The sequence below is a fragment of the Ranitomeya variabilis genome, chromosome 1 (assembly GCF_051348905.1).
Source record: "Ranitomeya variabilis isolate aRanVar5 chromosome 1, aRanVar5.hap1, whole genome shotgun sequence".
Lineage (NCBI taxonomy): Eukaryota > Metazoa > Chordata > Amphibia > Anura > Dendrobatidae > Ranitomeya > Ranitomeya variabilis.
The window spans coordinates 341,993,781-342,017,358 of NC_135232.1; the positions used below are offsets into that span (position 1 = coordinate 341,993,781).

Genomic DNA, 23,578 nt, shown 5'->3' on the forward strand with positions numbered 1-23,578 from the left:
TCTGATTGCCGTATGTGGCGTCGGGAAGGAATTTTTTCCCCCAATGTGAAGCTTACTGTTTGCCACATGGGTTTTTTTTGCCTTCCTCTGGATCAACATGTTACGGCATGTTAGGTTAGGCTATGGGTTGAACTAGATGGACTTAACGTCTTCCTTCAACCTTAATAACTATGTTACTATGTTATATAGCTGCGCATTGTCCCCTGACGACTGAGCAAATGGACTGTAGAATGGGACGCCGGTGTTCATTCTGCAAATATCAAGCTTGCAGTGTGAACTGTCCACCCAGCGAGGAGCCCCAAGTTTGACCTGTAAAAGGGAATAGTCTGCAAATGACTGGACTGCTAGACTAATGGAGTTTAGTGATTCTCATGAGGACAACACTCCATCACTAATTGATCCCTGGGAAGAAAGTGGTCATCTGCTGCATTCACATGGATGCTAAAGACCAGGGGAGTCAAACTGCATTCCTCAAGGGCTGCAAACAGGTCATGTTTTCAGGATTTCCTTGTATTGCACAGGTGATCATTTAATCACCTGCACAGAATGATTCCAGCACCTTGTGCAATGAGAAGGAAATCTTGAAAACACGCATGGTTTGAGGCCCTCGAGGAATGCAGTTTGACACCCCTGCTAAAGACTGTCCAGTGGCCATTGAGTCGGCCCGAGGTATTGCGTCCCATGAGGTTGGCGTGGAGCAGGATTTATTGCATCCAAGTAGGCCAGGACTTTGTTTTGTTTTGGGATTTCTGCTGGAGGGGCAGAGACCTTCCGATACTCAGGTAAAAGACAGGTTGGTCCTAAAAAAGACTTAACCCCAGAGCCTCACGGGTTTCACTTCTGTGTAATGGTTGGAGATGAAGAGGTGCTATCCCCAGAGGCAGGTATTCCTGAGATAGGGGTGACCAGAGAAAATTTTGAGAACACCTTATATAGGGACCTAACTCTAAAAAAGCATTCAATAAGGTAACGGTTATAAACTGCATAACACAGGAGCCAGGGGCTGACACCAGATTTCCTAATTTTATGATGTGTAGGTACTTATTTTACCGGTTTACGAAGGTCAGAAGCAATTATTGGTACCAGGATTCCATAGATAACTGTTTCTCAACTCCAGTCCTCAAGACCCACCAACAGGTCATGTTTTCAGGATTTCCTTAGTATTGCATAGGTGATAGAATTAATGCTTGAGCAGGTGATGAAATTATCACCTGTGCAATACTAAGGATATCCTGAAAACTTGACCTGTTAGTGGGTCTTGTGGACTGGAGTTGAGAAACACTGCTATAGATAGAGGATGTTGGACACGGCTCATTCTCGTATCTTGGGTGATCATCTGGGTGTCGACAAAACCCAAGAATGGGTCAGACGGAGGTTGTATTGACCCGGATGTCCCCGAGAAATTCTTGGGTATTGCATGTCCTGTCTCACGTGCCTGACAGTTAACCGCTCCCACCTCTCACTTCTGAAATCCCCTCGTGCCACTACCCATCAAGGCATGGCAAGAAACGGTCCCCATTGAAACTCCATGTTTGCTGGTTAAGCCAGAAGGGGATATTGAAAATGTCACAATAGCTGACACATTCTCGAAGGCCCAAAAATAACAATGTCGGGAATTGCTGCAGCAAAACCAGGACCTGTTCTCAGATTTACCTGGGTGTACAAATGTCATAGAACACGAGATTCTGATGAAACCCCATCTGCGGGTGAATTTGAAACCCTACCGAATTCCAGAGGCCCATCAAGAACTGTTCTCAAATGAAGTGAAGAGTAAGGCTTCTTTCACACTTGCGTCGGTACGGGTCGGTCGCTAAGCATCGGCGCGACGTACCGACGCACGTTGTGAAAATTATGCACGACGTGGGCAGCGGATGCAGTTGTTCGACGCATCCACTGCCCATTCTAAAGTCCGGGAAGGAGGGGGCGGAGTTTCAGAAGCGCATGCGCGGTAGAAAATGGCGGACGCGATGTTCGAAAAAACGTTACATTGAATGTTTTTCGGTGCCGACGGTCCGCCAAAACACGATGGATCCAGTGCATGACGGACGCGACGTATGGCCATACGTCGCGATCCGTCTGCAATACAAGTCTATGGGCAAAAAACGCATTCTGCGGGCACATTTGATTTGCAGGATCTGTTTTTTTCCCAAAACAACGGATTGCGATGGATTAAAAAAAAACGCAAGTGTGAAAGTAGCCTAAGCTGAATCACAGAGTCATTGAAAAATCAAAGAGCTGGTGGTTTAACCCAATTGTCCTTCATCCAAAACCTGATGGAAAATGGAGATTCTGTAATGATTATCGGAAGCTAACTGAAGTCTCCGAGTTCAATGCATATCCGATGCCGAGTGTCGATGAGCTGATCGAGAGACTTAGACTGACAAGGTACATAACCACATTGGATCTAACAAATGATATTGGCAAATCCCCATGTTACAAGCAGCCAAGGAGATGACTGCTTTCTCTACGCCTGACGGTTGCTTCCAAATCATTGCACCCCATAATAAATATGCTGCGGCATACCTGGACGATATCGTAATCTTCAACCCGGATTGGCTAACCCATCTGGGAAAGATCCAGGCGGTGTTTGGTGCTCTAAGGAAGGCAAGATTCTCTATAAATCCAAAAGAATGTGCAGTGGGGAAAACGGAGGCCAAATGCCTTGGAAATGTAGTAGGTACAAGCAAAATCAAACCCCAGATCATTAAAGAGGACATAATTCAGAACTGGCTAACACACTCTCAAAGAAATTAGAGCTTTCTTGGAATCCTAGGGTATAGAGATGAGCGAATATTTCAATGTTCGGTTCAGATTATGTTCGTCGAATTTGCAATATTCGCTGAGTAATTCGTCCAATATTCGCTGAGTAATTCGTCAAATATTCGCCGAACATTACCGAATGCCATTCATCTCAATGGGAGGCAAAAACAAACACATGCACAACACTTTATAAAGTCCACAAATGCTCCCAAAACACATCAAATTAGGGGCAGACACCAGAAAAGTGGCCTCAATTCACCTACAGTACAGATTTTAGCATGGCACTGCAGCAATCAACCAGGCATTAGGTATTGGGGTCTGGGACAGCATTTACAGCTTTCAATTGAAAGCTGTGGTATCAGGACCACTTTGCTGGGAGCCCTGATACCACATGCAACGCCTCTACCTGCTTTCATGCTGAGCCACACTCAGGTAACACGAATATCAGTTTTCTAGACTACCATTTTCAGAAAAATTTAAGGAAAGTAATACGGGTAGTTGAGTCCAAGGAGGGTAGGGCTTATGGTCTCTGAGGCCTACTGCTACAAGCAACATGAACATGAAGGAGACCCAACAAGGAATATTCACATTTCCAAAAATTATTGGCAGACACCACCAAAATGGCATCAATTTCACCATAGTAGAAATAGTATAATAGGGACCAAGAGGTCTTCCACTACACCCAATCCAGCAGATGGGCACCCAACCAAGAGTGTTCAGATTTCCAAAAATTATTGGCAAACACCACAGAAGTGGCATCAATTTCACGACAGTAGAAATAGTATAATAGGGACCTACAGGTCTTCCACTACACCCAATGCAGCAGATGGACACCCAACAAGGAGTGTTCACATTGCAGTGCAGCACTTACTGCATGTTTTGGGGGACACTCGCTTGGCAACGGGTGAAGGCACATATGCATGTTTTTCTCCCAAAACAGTCTATGCAGTTTATTATGCAACTCATAAACCTCTGTAGGCCATGTTACACATCACAGACCTCACATAGTCCATGCCACTTCATAGTATACGGCTTTGAATCACGGTCCCTAAATAAGCCAGATTTCTCTTAATCCAGTTACCATGGGCGACCGCCCACCGGACAGTTCATTAACATCCACGGAACATAAAAAGCACCAACAGTCTGATCCAATGGCAGATACTTGTCTGCCCTTACTATAACTCCCTTGTCTGGAGTTACCTTACAGGAGCTCCAGCTCCACACACTGACCCCTCGTCAGTCCTGGCTTCTAGGGAACCTGCCTTACTGGGATCACCATCTCATCCAATGCCTTGGGACAATGGCATTCCCGACAGTCCAGACCCTCAGAAGATCCGTAGCTTCCCCAAAACAGTGCCATGACAGACTCTGTGAGTAAATGGTTTCATCCTGTGCTAATCAGGAATCCAGTCCACCTGCAGGACCTTCCAACACATCGACCATCCAGGTCCATGGTCTCTCCATGTGCTATTCAGGAATCCGGTCCACTGACAGGGCATTCCATTGCAGAGATCTTCCAGGTACACGGCCTCACCATGTGCTCTTCAGGAAGTCTGTCCACACATAGGACCTTCTAACACACAGGCCTGACCTCATACAGGACCTTACAACCTGGAACATGTGACCCAAACCAAGGTCACATTATGTAGCTGAAACCACCCCCATTGGGTGGTAGGTGTATGTTCTTAGCCAGTCCCACCCAGCTCTCCAGCTAACCCTGTAAGCCCCCCTAATATAAGCAAAAACAAGGATTGTGCAACTACAGGTCCCAGAGCAACATTTCAGGCTTACAGCGCAGAGGATCTCCTCCTCTGCGACACATACCGGCCATTTACAACAGTGTCGGTCACTGTCTCACAACATGTAAAGAAATGAAGGCCTTATACCACCAAAGTGGCAACAATTTCACCACAGTAGAAATAGTATAATAGGGACCGACAGGTCTTCTACTACACCCAATCCAGCAGATGGACACCCAACAAGGAGTGTTCACATTTCAAAATATTACTGCCAGACACCACAAAAGTGGCATCAATTTGATCACAGTAGAAAAAGTATAAAGGGGAGTGACAGGTCTTTCACTACACCCAATACAGCAGATGGACACCCAACCAGGAGTGTTCACATTTCCAAAAATAATTGCAGACAATACCAAAGTGGAATAAATTTCACCACATTAGAAATAGTAGTAGGCGAGTTCAGGCCACTATTCAATTTTGGAAGACCAAAATGTGAAAACTGTAGGCCCCTCAAAAAATTGTGAGGAAAGAATGGTTGTAGATGATGAGGAAAAAGCTAGTATATTAAACACCTTCTTCTCCACGGTATTCACGGTGTAAAATGAAATGCTAGTTGAAATGCCGAGAGACAAGGAAAACCCTATATTTGGGGTCACCAATGTAACCCAAGAAGAGGTGTGAAACCAGCTAAATAATATTAAAAAAAAATAAATCTCCGGGTCCAGATGGCATACACCCGCAAGTACTAAGAGAACTAAGTAATGTAAAAGACAAGTCATTATTTCTTATATTTAGGTACTCTATAGCGACAGGGTCTGTTTCACAGGACTGACGCATAGCAAATGTTGTACCAATATTCAAAAAGGGCTCTAAAAGTGAACCTGGAAATTATAGGCCAGTAAGTCTAACATCTATTGTTGGTAAAATATTTTAAGGGTTTCTAAGGGATGTTATTCTGGATTATCTCAATGAGAATAACTGTTTAACTCCATATCAGCATGGGTTTATGAGGAATTGCTCCTGTCAAACCAATCTAATCAGTTTTTATGAAAAGGTAAGCTATAGACTGGACGTGGTTTATCTTGATTTTTCCAAAGCGTTTGATACAGTGTCACACAAGAGGTTGGTGCACAAAATGAGAATGCTGGGTCTGGGGGAAAATGTGTGTAAATGGGTAAGTAACTGGCTTAGTGATAGAAAGCAGAGGGTGGTTATAAATGGTATATTCTATAACTGGGTCGCTGTGACCAGTGGGGGTACCGCAGGGGTCGGTGTTGGGGCCCATTCTCTTCAACATATTTATTAACGATCTGGTAGAAGGTTTACACAGTAAAATATCGATATTTGCAGATGATATAAAACAATGTGAAGCAGTCAATACAAGAGAAGATAGTATTCTGCTACAGATCTGGATAAGTTGGAAACTTGGGCCGAAAGGTGGCAGATGTGGTTTAACAATGATAAATGTAAGGTTGTACACATGAGAAGAAGGAATCAATATCACCATTATACACTGAACGGGAAACCACTGGGTTAATCTGACATGAAAAATGACTTGGGGATCCTAGTTAATGATAAACTTACATGGAGCAGCCAGTGCCAGGCAGCAGCTGCCAAGGCAAACAGGATCATGGGGTGCATTAAAAGAGGTCTGGATACATATGATGAGAGAATTATACTGCCTCTGTACAAATCCCTGGTTAGACCACACATGGAGTACTGCGTACAGCTTTGGGCACCGGTGCTCAGGAAAGTGTAATGGCACTAGAGTGAGTACAAAGGAAGGCAACAAAATTAATAAAGGGGATGTGGGAACTACAATACCCAGAGAGATTAGGAAAGTTATGATTATTTAGTCTAGAAAAAAGTTGACTGAGGGGCGATCTAATAATGATGTTTAAGTATATAAGGGGACAATACAAATATCTCTCCGAGGATCTGTTTATACCAAGGAAGGTGATGGTCCAAGCGGGCATTCTCTGTGTCTGGAGGAGAGAAGGTTTTTCCACCAACATAGAAGAGGATTCTTTACTGGTAGGGCAGTGAGAGTCTGGAATTCCTTGCCTGAGGCGGTGATGATGGTGAGCTCAGTCGAGGGGTTCAAGAGAGGCCTGGATATCTTCCTGGAGCATAACAATATTATATCTTACAGTTATTAGGTTCTTTAGAAGGACGTACTGTAGATCTGGGGATTTATTCTGACAGAGTATAGGTTGAACTGTGTTGCTAACTATGTTACTATGTAAACCCTCCCTGATGGTATTGATATTTAGTTCTAGATATTCCTGCACCATCCTCTCCATTCGTTCACCACGTACAGTATAAGACTTGGATTTTGTTGTGCTGGTGCACGAGTTGATCTGAAAAAAGTGTCAAAGGACTCACAGAAATTGCTTCTTCCACCTCCGCTGCTGCTGCTAATGTTTTGGCATTAAATACCAAAAAAAAGAAAAGCACAAATGGAAGCACCGTCACAGTATTAAAAACTGATAGATTTTATTAAAGGTCAATTGACACAAACATTGTAAATAAATATTTATATAAAAGAGTGATATGATACCATCCTCTGGGGAACAACATACAGTCTGAGACCACAGGTGCACGGCCCTATACAGCAATCATATATATGCTCAAAAAGACACTCAGAGTAAAAAAAGGTAAATATATATAGTTCCTATCAAAAAATGTCCATTGGTTTAACTTATATATTAGTTCATGGTGGGGATTCACCCCTTACCACAGTATGCCTGGATCAATGCATAGGGGAACTATAGATGTATAAAGTAAAGTGCCAAGTGCTTTAAAGAGCTCACTAGTATTTCTGCCAATAGTCTATCTGGAATCATAGTGGTAGTATAAATAAGAGGCTAGTAAAAGCACCATGCCCACTATCAAGCTTGTAATACCGGCATGAATAATGAAAGCTATACATAACCTGCACGTGTAGTCCTGACAACCCCAACACGCATTTCGCGTCTTGCTTCTTCCGGGGGAGTACTACCCCATACACATACTCCCCCGGAAGAAGCAAGACGCGAAACGCGCGTTGGGGTTGTCAGGACTACACGTGCAGGTTATGTATAGCTTTCATTATTCATGCCGGTATTACAAGCTTGATAGTGGGCATGGTGCTTTTACTAGCCTCTTATTTATACTACCACTATGATTCCAGATAGACTATTGGCAGAAATACTAGTGAGCTCTTTAAAGCACTTGGCACTTTACTTTATACATCTATAGTTCCCCTATGCATTGATCCAGGCATACTGTGGTAAGGGGTGAATCCCCACCATGAACTAATATATAAGTTAAACCAATGGACATTTTTTGATAGGAACTATATATATTTACCTTTTTTTACTCTGAGTGTCTTTTTGAGCATATATATGATTGCTGTATAGGGCCGTGCACCTGTGGTCTCAGACTGTATGTTGTTCCCCAGAGGATGGTATCATATCACTCTTTTATATAAATATTTATTTACAATGTTTGTGTCAATTGACCTTTAATAAAATCTATCAGTTTTTAATACTGTGACGGTGCTTCCATTTGTGCTTTTCTTTTTTTTGGTATTTATATATGTAGGGAAGCGTCACTTTAAGGGGCCGTATTTATTGGTTTAATGTTTTGGCATTGACAAATTGATGTGCCGGAGGTTGGAAGTCTAGAGCTGCAATGCTAACTGTGTCTTGGAGAAAAGTTCTCTTAAGGTTTTGTAAAAGCATGTTTCGATACTCCAGCATTCGTGGGTCCATTTCTAGGGCAGGAAGCATCTTGCAAAATTTGGTTTTATAACGTGGATCTAATAAAGTGGCAACCCAGTAGTCAGCATTATTCCTAATCGTAACTATACGGGGATCATGTTGCAGATAGTGCAACAAGAAGGCACTCGTATGTCGGGCTCTATCATGAGGTCCAAGCCCATGCTCTTTTGGTGGCTGGGTAACAAAGCGGCTTGTTTCCTCCATCCCCTCCTGCCACCTACTAACAACAGAGAGGGGAGGATTATCCTCTTCATCTGACTCACCCATCACCTCTTCCTCCTCCATTTGTTCCTCGGATCTTGCACCTTCAATAACAGTTTCTGTTATCACCAGCCACCTTCGATCGCATCCGCCTGTGTGACGATATTCTTGAACTTAAAGACCTTCTGCATCCTCCTCTGCTTCCTCTTCTTCTTCTGGGATCACCATCTCCTCCACCGTCCTTCCCCGTATCCAAGCTAAAAAAATTTGGGGCATCAGTGCAGATTTACTCCTCTTGACTCTGTAAAGCTTTTGAGCACACTTCTGATGATCATGGCATAGAATGTGTGAACAGCTCTTCAGACTCACCCATCTGTGGTTCCATACAGTCAGTTGTATGTTTGGAGAGTTGGGACAGCAAGGGGAATTTGGGTGCCACCTCTGTGGATTGTACTGGGTGTGATGTTGAGGTGGAGGAAGAGGAGGAGAGGCCACTTGAAGCTACACTTGCCATCCACTTCAGCACATGCTCTTTCTGGACCTCAACAAGGCGTACCACTGTGCGTCTGCCAAAGAAAGGTAGTGGACTAGCCCGTCCAGTAACAGAAGTTGTCAGATGTCTTTGCATAGGATGTGACGTTGATGGTTCATTAGTGCTTTCACTAACCTTACCCACCTACCCCACGTACACCTTGAATATCAAGCCTAAATCCCCTCCACAACGGCCTCACTTTTTCCCAGGCATGTTTCTCCGAAAGTGTGGAAGGAGCACAGTATTACCAGTAAAAAAATAGATTTTAAACTGTGCACCACCTCTGCAAACAGCTGCATTTCAGCGACAGTAAATTCCAAGGTGAAATATGTCATGCTATATCGCGTTAGTTACAGAAGAAAGACTTGTTTGAGTGTGGATGAGGCCTATATGAAAGAGAATATATGCTACAAACAATTTGAAAGTCAGATGTCCCCTGTTGTGAATTTACTTTTTGCTCCCTCTAGTGGTTACTAGTTTTTTGACTCTGGTTTTTCTGTCATTCCTTTTATCCGCACCTGGGTCGTTAGTTAAGGGTGTTGCTATTTAAGCTCCCTGGACCTTCAGTTCAATGCCTGGCAACGTAGTTATCAGAGCTAGTCTGCTGTGCTCTTGTCTACTGATCCTGGTTCCAGTTATATCAGCTAAGTCCGCTTTTTGCTTTTTGCTATTTTGTTTTGGTTTTGTATTTTTGTCCAGCTTGTTCCAAATATATATCCTGACCTTTGCTGGAAGCTCTAGGGGGCTGGTGTTCTCCCCCCGGACCGTTAGACGGTTCGGGGGTTCTTGAATTTCCAGTGTGGATTTTGATAGGGTTTTTGTTGACCATATAAGTTACCTTTCTTTATTCTGCTATCAGTAAGCGGGCCTCTCTGTGCTAAACCTGGTTCATTTCTGTGTTTGTCATTTCCTCTTACCTCACCGTTATTATTTGTGGGGGGCTTCTATCCAGCTTTGGGGTCCCCTTCTCTGGAGGCAAGAAAGGTCTTTTGTTTTCCTCTACTAGGGGTAGCTAGATTCTCCGGCTGGAGCGTGTCATCTAGAATCAACGTAGGAATGATCCCCGGCTACTTCTAGTGTTGGCGTTAGGAGTAGATATATGGTCAACCCAGCTACCACTGCCCTATGAGCTGGATTTTTGTATTCTGCAGACTTCCACGTTCCTCTGAGACCCTCGCCATTGGGGTCATAACAGTTTGCCAGGCCAGTATTAAATGTTTAATGCATTGCAGAAGAGGGATTATAAGAAAGAAGATTCTGAGTTTTTTTTTTTTTTTCTTCTTCCCCTTTACCTCAGAGTGGCTATGCTTGCTGCAGACATGAATGTCCAGACCTTGATTACAAGTGTGGACCAGCTGGCTACTCGTGTGCAGGGCATACAAGACTATGTTATCAGTAATCCTAGGTCAGAACCTAAAATACCAATTCCTGAACTGTTTTCCGGAGACAGGTTTAAGTTTAGGAATTTTGTGAATAATTGTAAATTGTTTTTGTCCCTGAGACCCTGTTCATCTGGAGACTCTGCTCAGCAAGTAAAAATTGTTATTTCGTTCTTACGGGGCGACCCTCAGGATTGGGCTTTTTCGCTGGCGCCAGGAGATCCGGCATTGGCTGATATTAATGCGTTTTTTCTGGCGCTCGGTTTACTTTATGAGGAACCCAATCTTGAGATTCAGGCAGAAAAGGCCTTGCTGGCTATGTCTCAGGGGCAGGACGAGGCTGAAGTGTACTGCCAAAAATTTCGGAAATGGTCCGTGCTGACACATTGGAACGAGTGTGCACTGGCCGCTAATTTTAGAAATGGCCTTTCTGAAGCCATTAAGAATGTTATGGTGGGTTTTCCCATTCCCACAGGTCTGAATGATACTATGGCACTGGCTATTCAAATTGACCGGCGGTTGCGGGAGCGCAAAACCGCAAATTCCCTCATGGTGTTGTCTGAACAGACACCTAATTCGGTGCAATGTGATAGAAAAATCGCAAATTCCCTCATGGTGTTGTCTGAACAGACACCTGATTTAATGCAATGTGATAGAATCCTGACTAGAAATGAGCGGAAAATTCATAGACGCCGGAATGGCTTGTGCTACTACTGTGGTGATTCTACACATATTATCTCAGCATGCTCTAAACGTATAGCTAAGGTTGTTAGTCCTGTCACCGTTGGTAATTTGCAACCTAAATTTATTCTGTCTGTAACTTTGATTTGCTCACTGTCGTCTTTTCCTGTCATGGCGTTTGTAGATTCAGGTGCTGCCCTGAGTCTTATGGATCTGTCATTTGCTAAGCACTGTGGTTTTACTCTTGAACCATTAGAAAATCCTATTCCTCTTAGGGGTATTGATGCTACGCCATTGGCAGCAAATAAACCGCAGTATTGGACACAGGTTACCATGTGCATGACTCCTGAACACCGCGAGGTGATACGTTTCCTGGTTTTACATAAAATGCATGATTTGGTTGTTTTAGGGCTGCCATGGTTACAGACCCATAATCCAGTCCTGGACTGGAAGGCTATGTCAGTCTCAAGTTGGGGCTGTCGTGGTATTCATGGGGATTCCCTGCCTGTGTCTATTGCTTCCTCTACGCCTTCGGAAGTTCCGGAGTATTTGTCTGATTATCAGGATGTCTTCAGTGAGTCTGAGTCCAGTGCACTGCCTCCTCATAGGGACTGTGACTGCGCTATAGATTTGATCCCAGGCAGTAAATTTCCTAAGGGAAGACTGTTTAATCTGTCGGTACCTGAACATACCGCTATGCGTTCATATATCAAGGAGTCTCTAGAGAAAGGACATATTCGTCCGTCTTCTTCCCCTCTTGGTGCGGGATTCTTTTTTGTGGCAAAAAAGGACGGATCTTTGAGACCTTGTATTGATTATCGGCTTTTAAATAAGATCACTGTCAAATTTCAGTATCCTTTACCGCTGTTGTCTGACTTGTTTGCCCGGATTAAAGGTGCCAAGTGGTTCACCAAGATAGATCTTCGTGGTGCGTACAACCTTGTGCGCATTAAGCAAGGTGATGAATGGAAAACCGCATTCAATACGCCCGAAGGTCATTTTGAGTACTTGGTGATGCCTTTTGGGCTCTCCAATGCGCCTTCAGTTTTTCAGTCCTTTATGCATGACATTTTCCGGAAGTATCTGGATAAATTTTTGATTGTTTATCTGGATGATATTTTGTTTTTTTCTGATAATTGGGATTCGCATGTGGAGCAGGTCAGGTTGGTCTTTAAAATTTTGCGTGAAAATTCTTTGTTTGTCAAGGGCTCAAAGTGTCTCTTTGGTGTACAGAAGGTTCCCTTTTTGGGGTTCATTTTTTCCCCTTCTGCTGTGGAGATGGACCCAGTCAAGGTCCGAGCTATTCTTGATTGGACTCAGCCCTCGTCAGTTAAGAGTCTACAGAAGTTCTTGGGTTTCGCTAACTTCTACCGTCGTTTTATCGCTAATTTTTCTAGCATTGTGAAACCTTTGACGGATATGACCAAGAAGGGCTCCGATGTAGCTAACTGGGCTCCTGCTGCCGTGGAGGCTTTCCAGGAGTTGAAACGCCGGTTTACTTCGGCGCCTGTTTTGTGCCAGCCCGATGTGTCACTTCCCTTTCAGGTTGAGGTGGATGCTTCAGAGATTGGAGCAGGGGCCGTTTTGTCGCAGAGAGGCCCTGGTTGCTCTGTTATGAAACCTTGTGCCTTTTTCTCTAGGAAGTTTTCGCCTGCCGAGCGAAATTATGATGTGGGCAATCGGGAGTTGTTGGCCATGAAATGGGCATTTGAGGAGTGGCGTCATTGGCTCGAGGGTGCTAAGCATCGTGTGGTGGTCTTGACTGATCACAAAAATCTGATGTATCTCGAGTCTGCTAAACGCCTTAATCCGAGACAGGCCCGCTGGTCATTGTTTTTCTCCCGCTTTGATTTTGTTGTCTCGTATTTACCAGGTTCAAAGAATGTGAAGGCCGATGCTCTTTCTAGGAGCTTTGTGCCTGATGCTCCTGGAGTCGCTGATCCTGTTGGTATTCTTAAAGATGGAGTTATCTTGTCAGCTATTTCTCCGGATCTGCGACGTGTGTTGCAGAGATTTCAGGCTGATAGGCCTGAGTCTTGTCCACCTGACAGACTGTTTGTCCCGGATAAGTGGACCAGCAGAGTCATTTCCGAGGTTCATTCCTCGGTGTTGGCAGGTCACCCGGGAATTTTTGGCACCAGAGATCTGGTGGCCAGGTCCTTTTGGTGGCCTTCCTTGTCAAGGGATGTGCGGTCATTTGTGCAGTCCTGTGGGACTTGTGCTCGAGCTAAGCCTTGCTGTTCTCGTGCCAGCGGTTTGCTCTTGCCCTTGCCTGTCCCGAAGAGACCTTGGACACATATCTCCATGGATTTCATTTCTGATCTTCCGCTATCCCAGGGCATGTCCGTTATCTGGGTGATATGTGATCGCTTCTCAAAGATGGTCCATTTGGTTCCTTTGCCTAAGCTGCCTTCCTCTTCCGATCTGGTTCCTGTGTTTTTCCAGAACGTGGTTCGTTTGCACGGCATCCCTGAGAATATTGTGTCAGACAGAGGATCCCAGTTCGTTTCCAGATTCTGGCGATCCTTTTGTAGTAGGATGGGCATTGATTTGTCGTTTTCGTCTGCTTTCCATCCTCAGACTAATGGACAGACGGAGCGAACCAATCAGACTTTGGAGGCTTATTTGAGGTGTTTTGTCTCTGCTGATCAGGACGATTGGGTGACATTCTTGCCGTTGGCTGAGTTTGCCCTTAATAATCGGGCTAGTTCCGCCACCTTGGTTTCGCCTTTTTTCTGCAACTCTGGTTTCCATCCTCGCTTTTCTTCGGGTCATGTGGAGCCTTATGACTGTCCTGGGGTGGATTCTGTGGTGGATAGGTTGCAGTTGATCTGGAATCATGTGGTGGACAACTTGAAGTTGTCACAGGAGAGGGCTCAGCGCTTTGCCAACCGCCGCCGCGGTGTGGGTCCCCGACTACGCGTTGGGGATTTGGTATGGCTTTCTTCCCGCTTTGTTCCTATGAAGGTCTCCTCTCCCAAATTTAAACCTCGTTTTATTGGGCCTTACAAGATATTGGAAATCCTTAATCCTGTATCTTTTCGTCTGGATCTTCCTGTGTCGTTTGCTATTCACAATGTATTTCATAGGTCCTTGTTGCGGCGGTACATTGTGCCTATAGTTCCTTCTGCTGAGCCTCCTGCTCCGGTGTTGGTTGAGGGCGAGTTGGAGTACGTGGTGGAGAAGATCTTGGATTCTCGCCTCTCCAGGCGGAGGCTTCAGTACCTGGTCAAGTGGAAGGGCTATGGTCAGGAGGATAATTCCTGGGTGGTCGCCTCTGATGTTCATGCGGCCGATTTAGTTCGTGCCTTTCATGCCGCTCATCCTGATCGCCCTGGTGGTCGTGGTGAGGGTTCGGTGACCCCTCACTAAGGGGGGGGTACTGTTGTGAATTTACTTTTTGCTCCCTCTAGTGGTTACTAGTTTTTTGACTCTGGTTTTTCTGTCATTCCTTTTATCCGCACCTGGGTCGTTAGTTAAGGGTGTTGCTATTTAAGCTCCCTGGACCTTCAGTTCAATGCCTGGCAACGTAGTTATCAGAGCTAGTCTGCTGTGCTCTTGTCTACTGATCCTGGTTCCAGTTATATCAGCTAAGTCCGCTTTTTGCTTTTTGCTATTTTGTTTTGGTTTTGTATTTTTGTCCAGCTTGTTCCAAATATATATCCTGACCTTTGCTGGAAGCTCTAGGGGGCTGGTGTTCTCCCCCCGGACCGTTAGACGGTTCGGGGGTTCTTGAATTTCCAGTGTGGATTTTGATAGGGTTTTTGTTGACCATATAAGTTACCTTTCTTTATTCTGCTATCAGTAAGCGGGCCTCTCTGTGCTAAACCTGGTTCATTTCTGTGTTTGTCATTTCCTCTTACCTCACCGTTATTATTTGTGGGGGGCTTCTATCCATCTTTGGGGTCCCCTTCTCTGGAGGCAAGAAAGGTCTTTTGTTTTCCTCTACTAGGGGTAGCTAGATTCTCCGGCTGGAGCGTGTCATCTAGAATCAACGTAGGAATGATCCCCGGCTACTTCTAGTGTTGGCGTTAGGAGTAGATATATGGTCAACCCAGCTACCACTGCCCTATGAGCTGGATTTTTGTATTCTGCAGACTTCCACGTTCCTCTGAGACCCTCGCCATTGGGGTCATAACAGTCCCCTACTGTACGACACAATAAACAGAGCAATTTTTTGGTGGCCTCCGTGTCAGGCCTCTATAACACACTAGATACTACAAACTATTTGACTATGAGATGTCCCTACTGTATGACACTAGGAACAGAAAAAAAATTTAGTGGCCTCTGGATCAGGCCTCTATAACACACTAGATGCTACAAACTATTTTAAAGACAGGTCCCCTACTGTATGACACTAGGAATAGGAGAATTGTTGTGGCCTCTGGATCAGACCTCTGCAGCTTAATTTCAACCCATCAAAGTGACAAAGTGTGATACGATGGGCTGTCTAACTTTTTGCAACTGAAAAATTATAATGTTTTTTTTTAATGTGCCATAGGTCTGCAGATAGTTTCATATCACCACAGCACAAAATAACAAGGTGGGATACAGCAGGCTGTTTCACATTTAGCTACTGAAAATTTTGTATTTAGAATTTCATACTCGTGCATGGGACACAGCAGTGCACAACAAATTTGTAGGACATGTGCTCTGCTGGCTTTGTCTGTGGCCCCCCCAAAAAAATGCTGGAAGGTAAATTTAACAGCCACCCTGTAAACTAGCTAGCTACACTGTCTGACTGATATGCAACCACCTAGCTAAGTAGCTAAAATCTTGCTGCTAACAGTGCCAGCGTCAGGAGCAGCCTCTCTGCGCTGTTACAGTGTCTCAAACAAGATGTCTGCTCTTTATATACCTAATTGCACAAATACAAATTACCTAATGCGCTTCAAACCAATGAGTGTTCAAGTTTATACAGCGTGGAGTAGGAAAATCTGCATAAAAACGATGATAGAGAAAATACTTGCATAATAATTTTGCACTCAGTGTAAAGAAGAGTAGGGGAAAATTTCTCCAGAACGATGTGAAAAACTGATATACCGTATTTGTGCAGAAAACAATTACTTAAAGTGGTTCTACAAGCTATTGAATCATGGGGTGTACTTAATTTTTCACATACTGCTTTTGCATTTTAGCCTAGATTTTGTTAATGACACAGTGTAATTTGCCCTGTGTAACAACATCTGTTGTTTATCTGCGTTTAACTAATTAAAAAAAAAGTTTAGGGATTAGATGTTTTACCTTTTTATGTCTTAATACTAAAAAACAATGAGATAGGGTGTGTGTGTATATAGTGTATAATAAGATTTTCTGGGTTGCAAATTTACTTGCGAGAACCTGGCATGCATATGTGAATGATGATATGACAAAGCTAATAAAGAGGACATAATAGATGAAATGTTCATGCTGCAACAAGTTAATGCCCAATATGTAATTTGCTCCTTATTTTTCTGACCCAGCCCACACATTATTTATCTAGCACAAAGTGTGCTGTCTGGAAGAAATCCACTCTGCATTTCACGTGTCTGCCATGAAATCGCACATGCTTGGTTTGGGTTGGCCATTGGAGCACGTGACTGGACAGAAGAATGGATAAGTGAAGGATTTGCCACACATCTAGAAGATGTTTTCTTAACAAAAGTCCTGAAGGTAATCATTTGCAGCAAATCTGATGCTAATGTGTGACAAAGCATATTGAAATAAAGTCTTGTTAAAGGAACCTGTATTTAGGTTTTTGCTACCCCATGTTAGAGCAGCATGGTGTAGGGGCAGAGACCCTGATTCCAGCGATGTGTCACTTACTGCACCAAGCAACTCGGTATCGATTAAAACCCTGTTTTATTTGCTACAGATCTACCAGTTCTCTGGATACTGAGCTCTGTATAACCGCTTCCACAGGCAGAAAGCTGCCAATCAGTTCTGGAGGCAGGGTTATACAGAGCTCATGAATGTGGAGGACAACATGGCAGTTGTCCAATGACTATTACTATTAAAATGACAGCAAGCAGCTCAGTAAGTGGTACTTCACTGGAATCAGAGTTTCTGTCTCTATATTATGGTACTATCAGATTAGGTGGCAAAAACTTGGTGACAGATTCCCTTTAAAGGGAATCTGTCACCCCATTTTTCGCCTATAAGCTAAGGCCACCACCATCAGGGGCTTATCTACAGCATTCTGTAATGCTGTAGATAAGCCCCTGATGTATCCTGAAAGATAAGAAAAACAAGTTAGATTATATTCACCCAGGGGCGGTCCGGTCTAATGGGCGTCGCGGTCCAGGTCCGGCACCTCCCAGCTTCATCTTCTCTGACCTTTCCCGGCGCCTGCCCATTGCAGTACTTTGCTCTGCCCTCAACAGAGCAGATAAAGTACGCCTGCGCAGGAGCCGCGACAGGAAGGAAAGAAGAGGATGTTATCGCATGAAGATGGGAGGCGCTGGACGCGGACCACGACGCCCATCGGACTGGACCGCACCGGGACCACCCCTGGGTGAGTATAATCTAACTTGTTTTTCTTATCTTTCAGGATACATCGGGGGCTTATCTACAGCATTCCAGAATGCTGTAGATAAGCCGCTGATGGTGGTGGCCTTAGCTTATAGACGAAAAATGGGGTGACAGGTTCCCTTTAAAGCAAATCGTGGTTAATTGTTCGTACTTTAAAACAGTATTGCCTCTTAGTGATGCTGCACAAGAGACACACTGACTGAATTTGTAAGGAGTATAATGAGAAATAATAAATCTGATTCATCATATTTTTTTTCTATTTTTAAGCATTGTAGTTATTTGTTTTATTATTTTTATAAATTCCCATACTTGTAACACACAGATCCTGTCTGCATTATTTGTATGCTGAGCATGGTAGGCTGTGTCTTAGGTGAATTTTAATGAATGAGAGTTAAAGGGAACCTGTCAGCAGGATTGTGCACAGTAACCTACAGTGTCAGGTTGGCGCCGTTATACTGATTACAATGATACCTTGGTCTTGAATCTGTCTTGTGGTTGTTATTTAATGTTTACTTTCAGCTTTGAGTCAATGATATGCTCGTGCTCTGGGGCGGGGCTGTGGGCAGTCTTTATGTGGTGCTCTGATTAGCTATTCATAATGCAGACTGCTGACAGGTCACTGTCCAAGTAAGTCAAGTAATATTATGACAAGGCAAATTCAAGACACTTAAGGCCCCCCATAAGCATTATACTAATATTGTCCGAATCCGCTGATGGCAGGATCTATCGACAGTCTAATGTATATGATGGCCTCCCAACTCTTCCCTAATATGATGATGTTGAAGCAGAAAATGATTCAGCCTGTTGATTACCCCAAGCGCTTTCTGTCTTAGCAGTGGACACTGCAGACTCCCACACAGCGTGCTGCCACACAGATCTCCTCTATCCAGATGACTGATGAAGGTCAGGTATTGACCGGAATGTCTCATTTATTTCTGGAATTTCTACACTCGGTAAATAAGCTCTTGAACACACCTATATGAGTGCCAAGTATTTCTGCATCACAGCTGTTGGATTTCCCAACAGCTCATAGATAATCCCCTGCATGAGGAGTCTGGCAGTCTCTCTCATAGAGAACACAACAGTACTCCGTTGAGCATTCCAGTATATGGTGGATTTGGGAGACCTAACTGATGGCCGAATGATCAAGGGAATTTAAAGTACCTGAAGATGTTGTTTGGCCAACAGCTATGTAATGTGTGCATGGAGGACTTTCAAATACTTAAAACTGTTCCTCTCAGCACCACAAGTTATACATTAGCTGTTCACTTATGATATTTTATAGAAAATGCAAAAAATATATGGATTTTAAGAATTCTAATAAGTTAGAATGCAGGCCTAAAAAGCTTGCTTTTACATCCATACCTAAGCCCATTCGAAGAGCTATAACGCTGATAACGAGAAGACTTGGTGCAGGGATGGAGTAGAATATGTGATCATGTTGGATCTGCTTAGTTGTGACTCAACTGCACTAATTTTATGTTATGATTATGAGATGTTTGCCAGAAAACACAAGCCCTGTCGTTTTGTAATGGAATTTCATTTGTCTGTGGGAACACTGAATAACAAACGTATTTTTAAAATAACATGTTTTGATGTTTCATAGTCTGCATTTCCACTTGGAAGCTCTGATATCTGACTCAGTTATGGTTCCCTCACACACTGTAAATACGTTTGGATGTAGGGCAGATTGATCCATCTTTTGCTTTCATCTTTATGGGAAATATTAACTTTTACGTTGTTTATACTTTTTTAATGAAAGATATTACTCTTCTTGCAACTTTATATACGTGCCACTAATGTAAAAAATTTGTAACATATCTTATGATACAAAAAATTCCACCGTGCACACATTGGTCACTTTTTCTCACTGAGCACTAATTTTTCACTCTCAAAAATTGCTCAAATGCTGTATATCTATAGATCTGTGTTCAGTATAAAAGTCCATGGTGAGGAGAGGAGGTAATAGCTGGAGGGAAAGCGATTTCAAGTGTTGATTTCTGTTAATGTTGATGATTATGGCTTACAGCCAAAGAAAACCCAAAAGTCATTATCTCAGTAAATTAGAATAACTTACAAAAAACACTTGCAAAGGCTTCCTAAGGCTATGTCTCCACGTTCAGGATGGCGGCGGTATCGCCGCAGCGGCGAAGCCGCTCGGCGCTAAGCCGCTCGGCGCTAAGCCCCGCCCCCTTTCTGGGACGCGATCATGCCGGATGTGTTAACTCTTCACATCCGGGATGATCGCTCTGTCCCATAGGGCCCTGTGATATGCCTTGCGGGGACGCTGCGTCCCCGCAAGGTGTGCGGACATGCTGCGATCTGAAAAGACGCGCAGCATGTCCGGAGTCGCAGGGCCGCCGCGTGCGGGTTTCCACGCATAGTGGAGACGGGATTTCATAAAATCCCCTCCACTATGCTGGAACATCTGGACGCTGCTTGTTTGACGCTGCAGCTCTGCGCAGCATCAAACAAGCAGCGTTTCCTGACCGTGGAAACATACCCTTAGCGTTTCAAAAGGTCCCCTACTCTGTTTCAGTAGGCTCCACAATCATGGGGAAGAATGCTGACTTGACAGATGTCCAGAAGGCTATCATTGACACACTCCACAAGGAGGTTAAGCCACAAAAGGTCATTGCTAAAGAAGCTGGCTGTTCACAGAGTGCTTGTCATGATCCAGGCCAGGGTTTGTTTCTTGTTATTTTCTCCCCGGTCTCGTCATGCGGGGTTAACCTTCTCTGCCTCGTTTTGGTTCTGTGTGGCTATTTCACTCTGCTGTGGCCTGCAGACCAATGTCAGTGGTAGTGCATGCTCCCAGGCTAGAGCAGCTGACCCCTTGATACAGTATTGTCCTCTGCCCATGTACTCTGTTCCTGTGACTTTCCTTTCCTGCCACCCTGCTTTGTCTTAGTGTTCCCTCCCTGTTCTTGGACCTCTTGGTATGTGATCCAGCTTTTATTTTGACCTGTTTTACTGTCTCTTGTCTTGGTTATATTTGTTCCCATCTGGCTCTGACTTCTGGCTTGTATTTGATCACGTGTATTGCTGTGACCTCTGGTATTTCTTGTCCTGACGGTTTCTGACTCGGCTCGTCTGACCACTCTTTCACCACTTGGTGGCGCTTGTGCTGTTGCTCAGTGTTGTTACGCTGGGTGTGCAGCCTCTCTTCCCTCACCAGCATCCCCTGGTGGAGGTTGTGCTATACTGCACTGCAGCAGCATTACAGTGCTGTATCCAAGCATAATAATGGAAAGTTGAGTGAAAGGAAAAAGTGTGGTAGAAAAAGTGCACAAGCAACCGGGATTACCGCAGACTTGAAAGGATTGTTTAGAAAAGGATATTCAAAAATTTTGGGAAGATTCACAAGGAGTGGACTGCTGCTGGAATCATTGCTTCAAGAGCCACCACACAGACGTATCCAGGACATGGGCTACAAGTGTCGCATTCCTTGTGTCAAGCCACTTATGACCAATAGACAATGCCAGAAGTGTCTTACCTGGGCCAAGGAGAAAAAGAACTGGACTGTTGCTCAGTGGTCCAAGGTGGTGTTTTCAGATGAAAGTCAATTTTGCATTTCATTTGGAAATCAAGGTCCCAGAGTCTGGAGGAAGAGTGGAGAGGCACACAATCCAAGCTGCTTGAGGTCTAGTGTGAAGTTTCCACAATCAGTGATGGTTTGTGGAGCCATGTCATCTGATGTAGGTCCACTGTGTTTTGTCAAGACCAAAGTCAGTACAGCAGTCTTCAAGGAAATTTTAGAGAACTTCATGCTTCCCTCTGCCGACAAGCTTTTTAGAGATGGAAATTTCAATCTCCAGCAGGACATGGCACCTGTCCACACTGCCAAAAGTACCAATACCTGGTTTAAAAACAACAGTATCACTGTGCTTGATTAGCTAGCAAACTCTCCTGACCTTAATCCCCATAGAGAATCTATGGGATATTGTCAAGAGGAAGATGAGCAACACCAGACTCAACAATGCAGATGAGCTGAATGCTGCTATCAAAGCAACCTGGGCTTCCATAACATCTCAGCAGTGCCACAGGCTGATCGCCTCCATGCCATACCGCGTTGATGCCGTAATTGATGCAAAACGAACCCTTACCAAGTATTGAGCGCATTTACTGAACATACATTTCAGTAGACTGACATTTCGGATTTAAAATCATTTTTCAAGTTGGTGTTATAGAGTATTCTAATTTACTGAGATAATAACTTTGGCTGTAAATCCTAATCATGAACATTAACAGAAATAAACACTTGAAATAGATCACTCTGTTTGTAATGACTCTATGTAATATAAGAGTTTCACTTTTTGTATTGAAAAACTGAAATTAACTTTTTTTAGGTTATTCTAATTTTGTGAGAAACACCTGTGTGTGTGTGTATGAGTGTGATGTATATATTGTAGTGCAGCAGGGTTGGTGCAGTGTTTACAGATAGGCAGGGACCACAGGAAAGTTCACAGCAAACGTGTTTAATGTCCAAACAACTCACACGGTGAGCAGGACGTGGTATCCTCCGGCAACGCAGCCGGGGTGTCACAACAGTCCATTTACGAGACCAGTTGCTGAAGGCGACTGCACCACCATATCACGCTGAGGGGTGCCATTAATTCGCTGCTCTTGGCTCTGTGTTACCTCACACAAGCTGGACACTGCAGAACCACCTGCTCTGCCACTTGCAAACAAACACTGACACACCCAAAACCTTTACTGCAGGGTTTTCAACTTGAATCTTTGGCCATGAGCCACTTGTAAGACCCGGCTTTGAGGCAGTAAACTGCCCCACTACCATCCTGTAGTTCACTCCAAAAATAAAAGCCCTTAACGGGTTTTCCTGAACATTGCCTTGGCCAAATATCTTGGCCAGGTCCACACTTAATTTTATTTCGCCTTGTGGCTCACAGGCATCCTGCTGTGGACACAAGACACTTCAGCGGGTCTAATATGATTCTGTCCGCATCCTGGGAGATACATAGTGACCCTCACATGTAATACCTGTCACTGCCTCACAATATACAGCTCTGGCAAAAATTAAGAGACCACCACATCAAAACCCTGTCATGGGCAGTCCAATCTCCAGATCTGAACCCCATTGAAAACCTCTGGAATGTAATCAAGAGGATGATGGATAGTCACAAAGCATCAATCAAAGAAGAACTGCTTAAATTTTTGCGCCAGAAGCAGTGTGAAAGACTGGTGGAAAGCATGCCAAGATGCATGAAAGCTGTGATAAAAAAATCATGGTTATTCCTCAAAATATTGATTTCTGAACTCTTCCTGAGTTAAAACATTAGTATTGTTGTTTCTAAATGTTTATGAACTTGTTTTCTTTGCATTATTTGAGGTCTGAAAGCACTGTTGTTGTTGTTTTTTTTTTAATTTTGACCGTTTCTCCTTTTCAGAAAAAAAAATACAAAATTAACTGCTTGGAAATTCGGAGACATGTTGTCAGAAGTTTATAGAATAAAAGAACAATTTACATATTACTCAAAAATATACGTATAAAGAGAAAAATCAGACAAACTGAACATTTTGCAGCGGTCTCTTAATTTTTGCCAGCGCTGTGTATGTATATATATATATATATATATATATATATATATATATATATATATTGTACACGGTATATATGCTGTGTCTACTGTATATACACTACTCACAAAAAGTTAGGGATATTTGGCTTTTAGGTGAAGTTTCAGGATGATCTTAAAATTCATTCTAACCTTTTCGGGTGAACTTAATGTTAGTATCTAAGCTTTTGAATACACATGTCCAACTGTTCAATGTTTCAGTCCCTTTTGCACAACTTGCTGTTCTTTAACAAGGAGCTTAATGGCAAAATTCACAACAGATGTTTGATCCATGAATGTCAGGGTTCAATTACAATTGGTATTTAAATAGTCCTCATCATGCTGTTCAAATTTTGACATCATGAGGCCAAGATGGCACCTAAAAATTGATCAACAGTACCTGTCCATTGCGAGGTTTCAAGCGGAAGAGGCCACT

The 23,578-nt window shown here is 43.7% G+C and overlaps 1 protein-coding gene across 1 annotated transcript in view; it reads left to right on the forward strand.

The window, feature by feature from the left end:
- AOPEP (aminopeptidase O (putative)) overlaps positions 1 to 23,578 on the forward strand; it is an 837,890-nt gene that overhangs the window by 330,855 nt on the left and 483,457 nt on the right. The window contains exon 6 of the mRNA XM_077299600.1: positions 16,519 to 16,708. Coding sequence (XP_077155715.1) covers positions 16,519 to 16,708 — 190 coding nt within the window. The remainder of the gene's footprint in view (positions 1 to 16,518; positions 16,709 to 23,578) is intronic.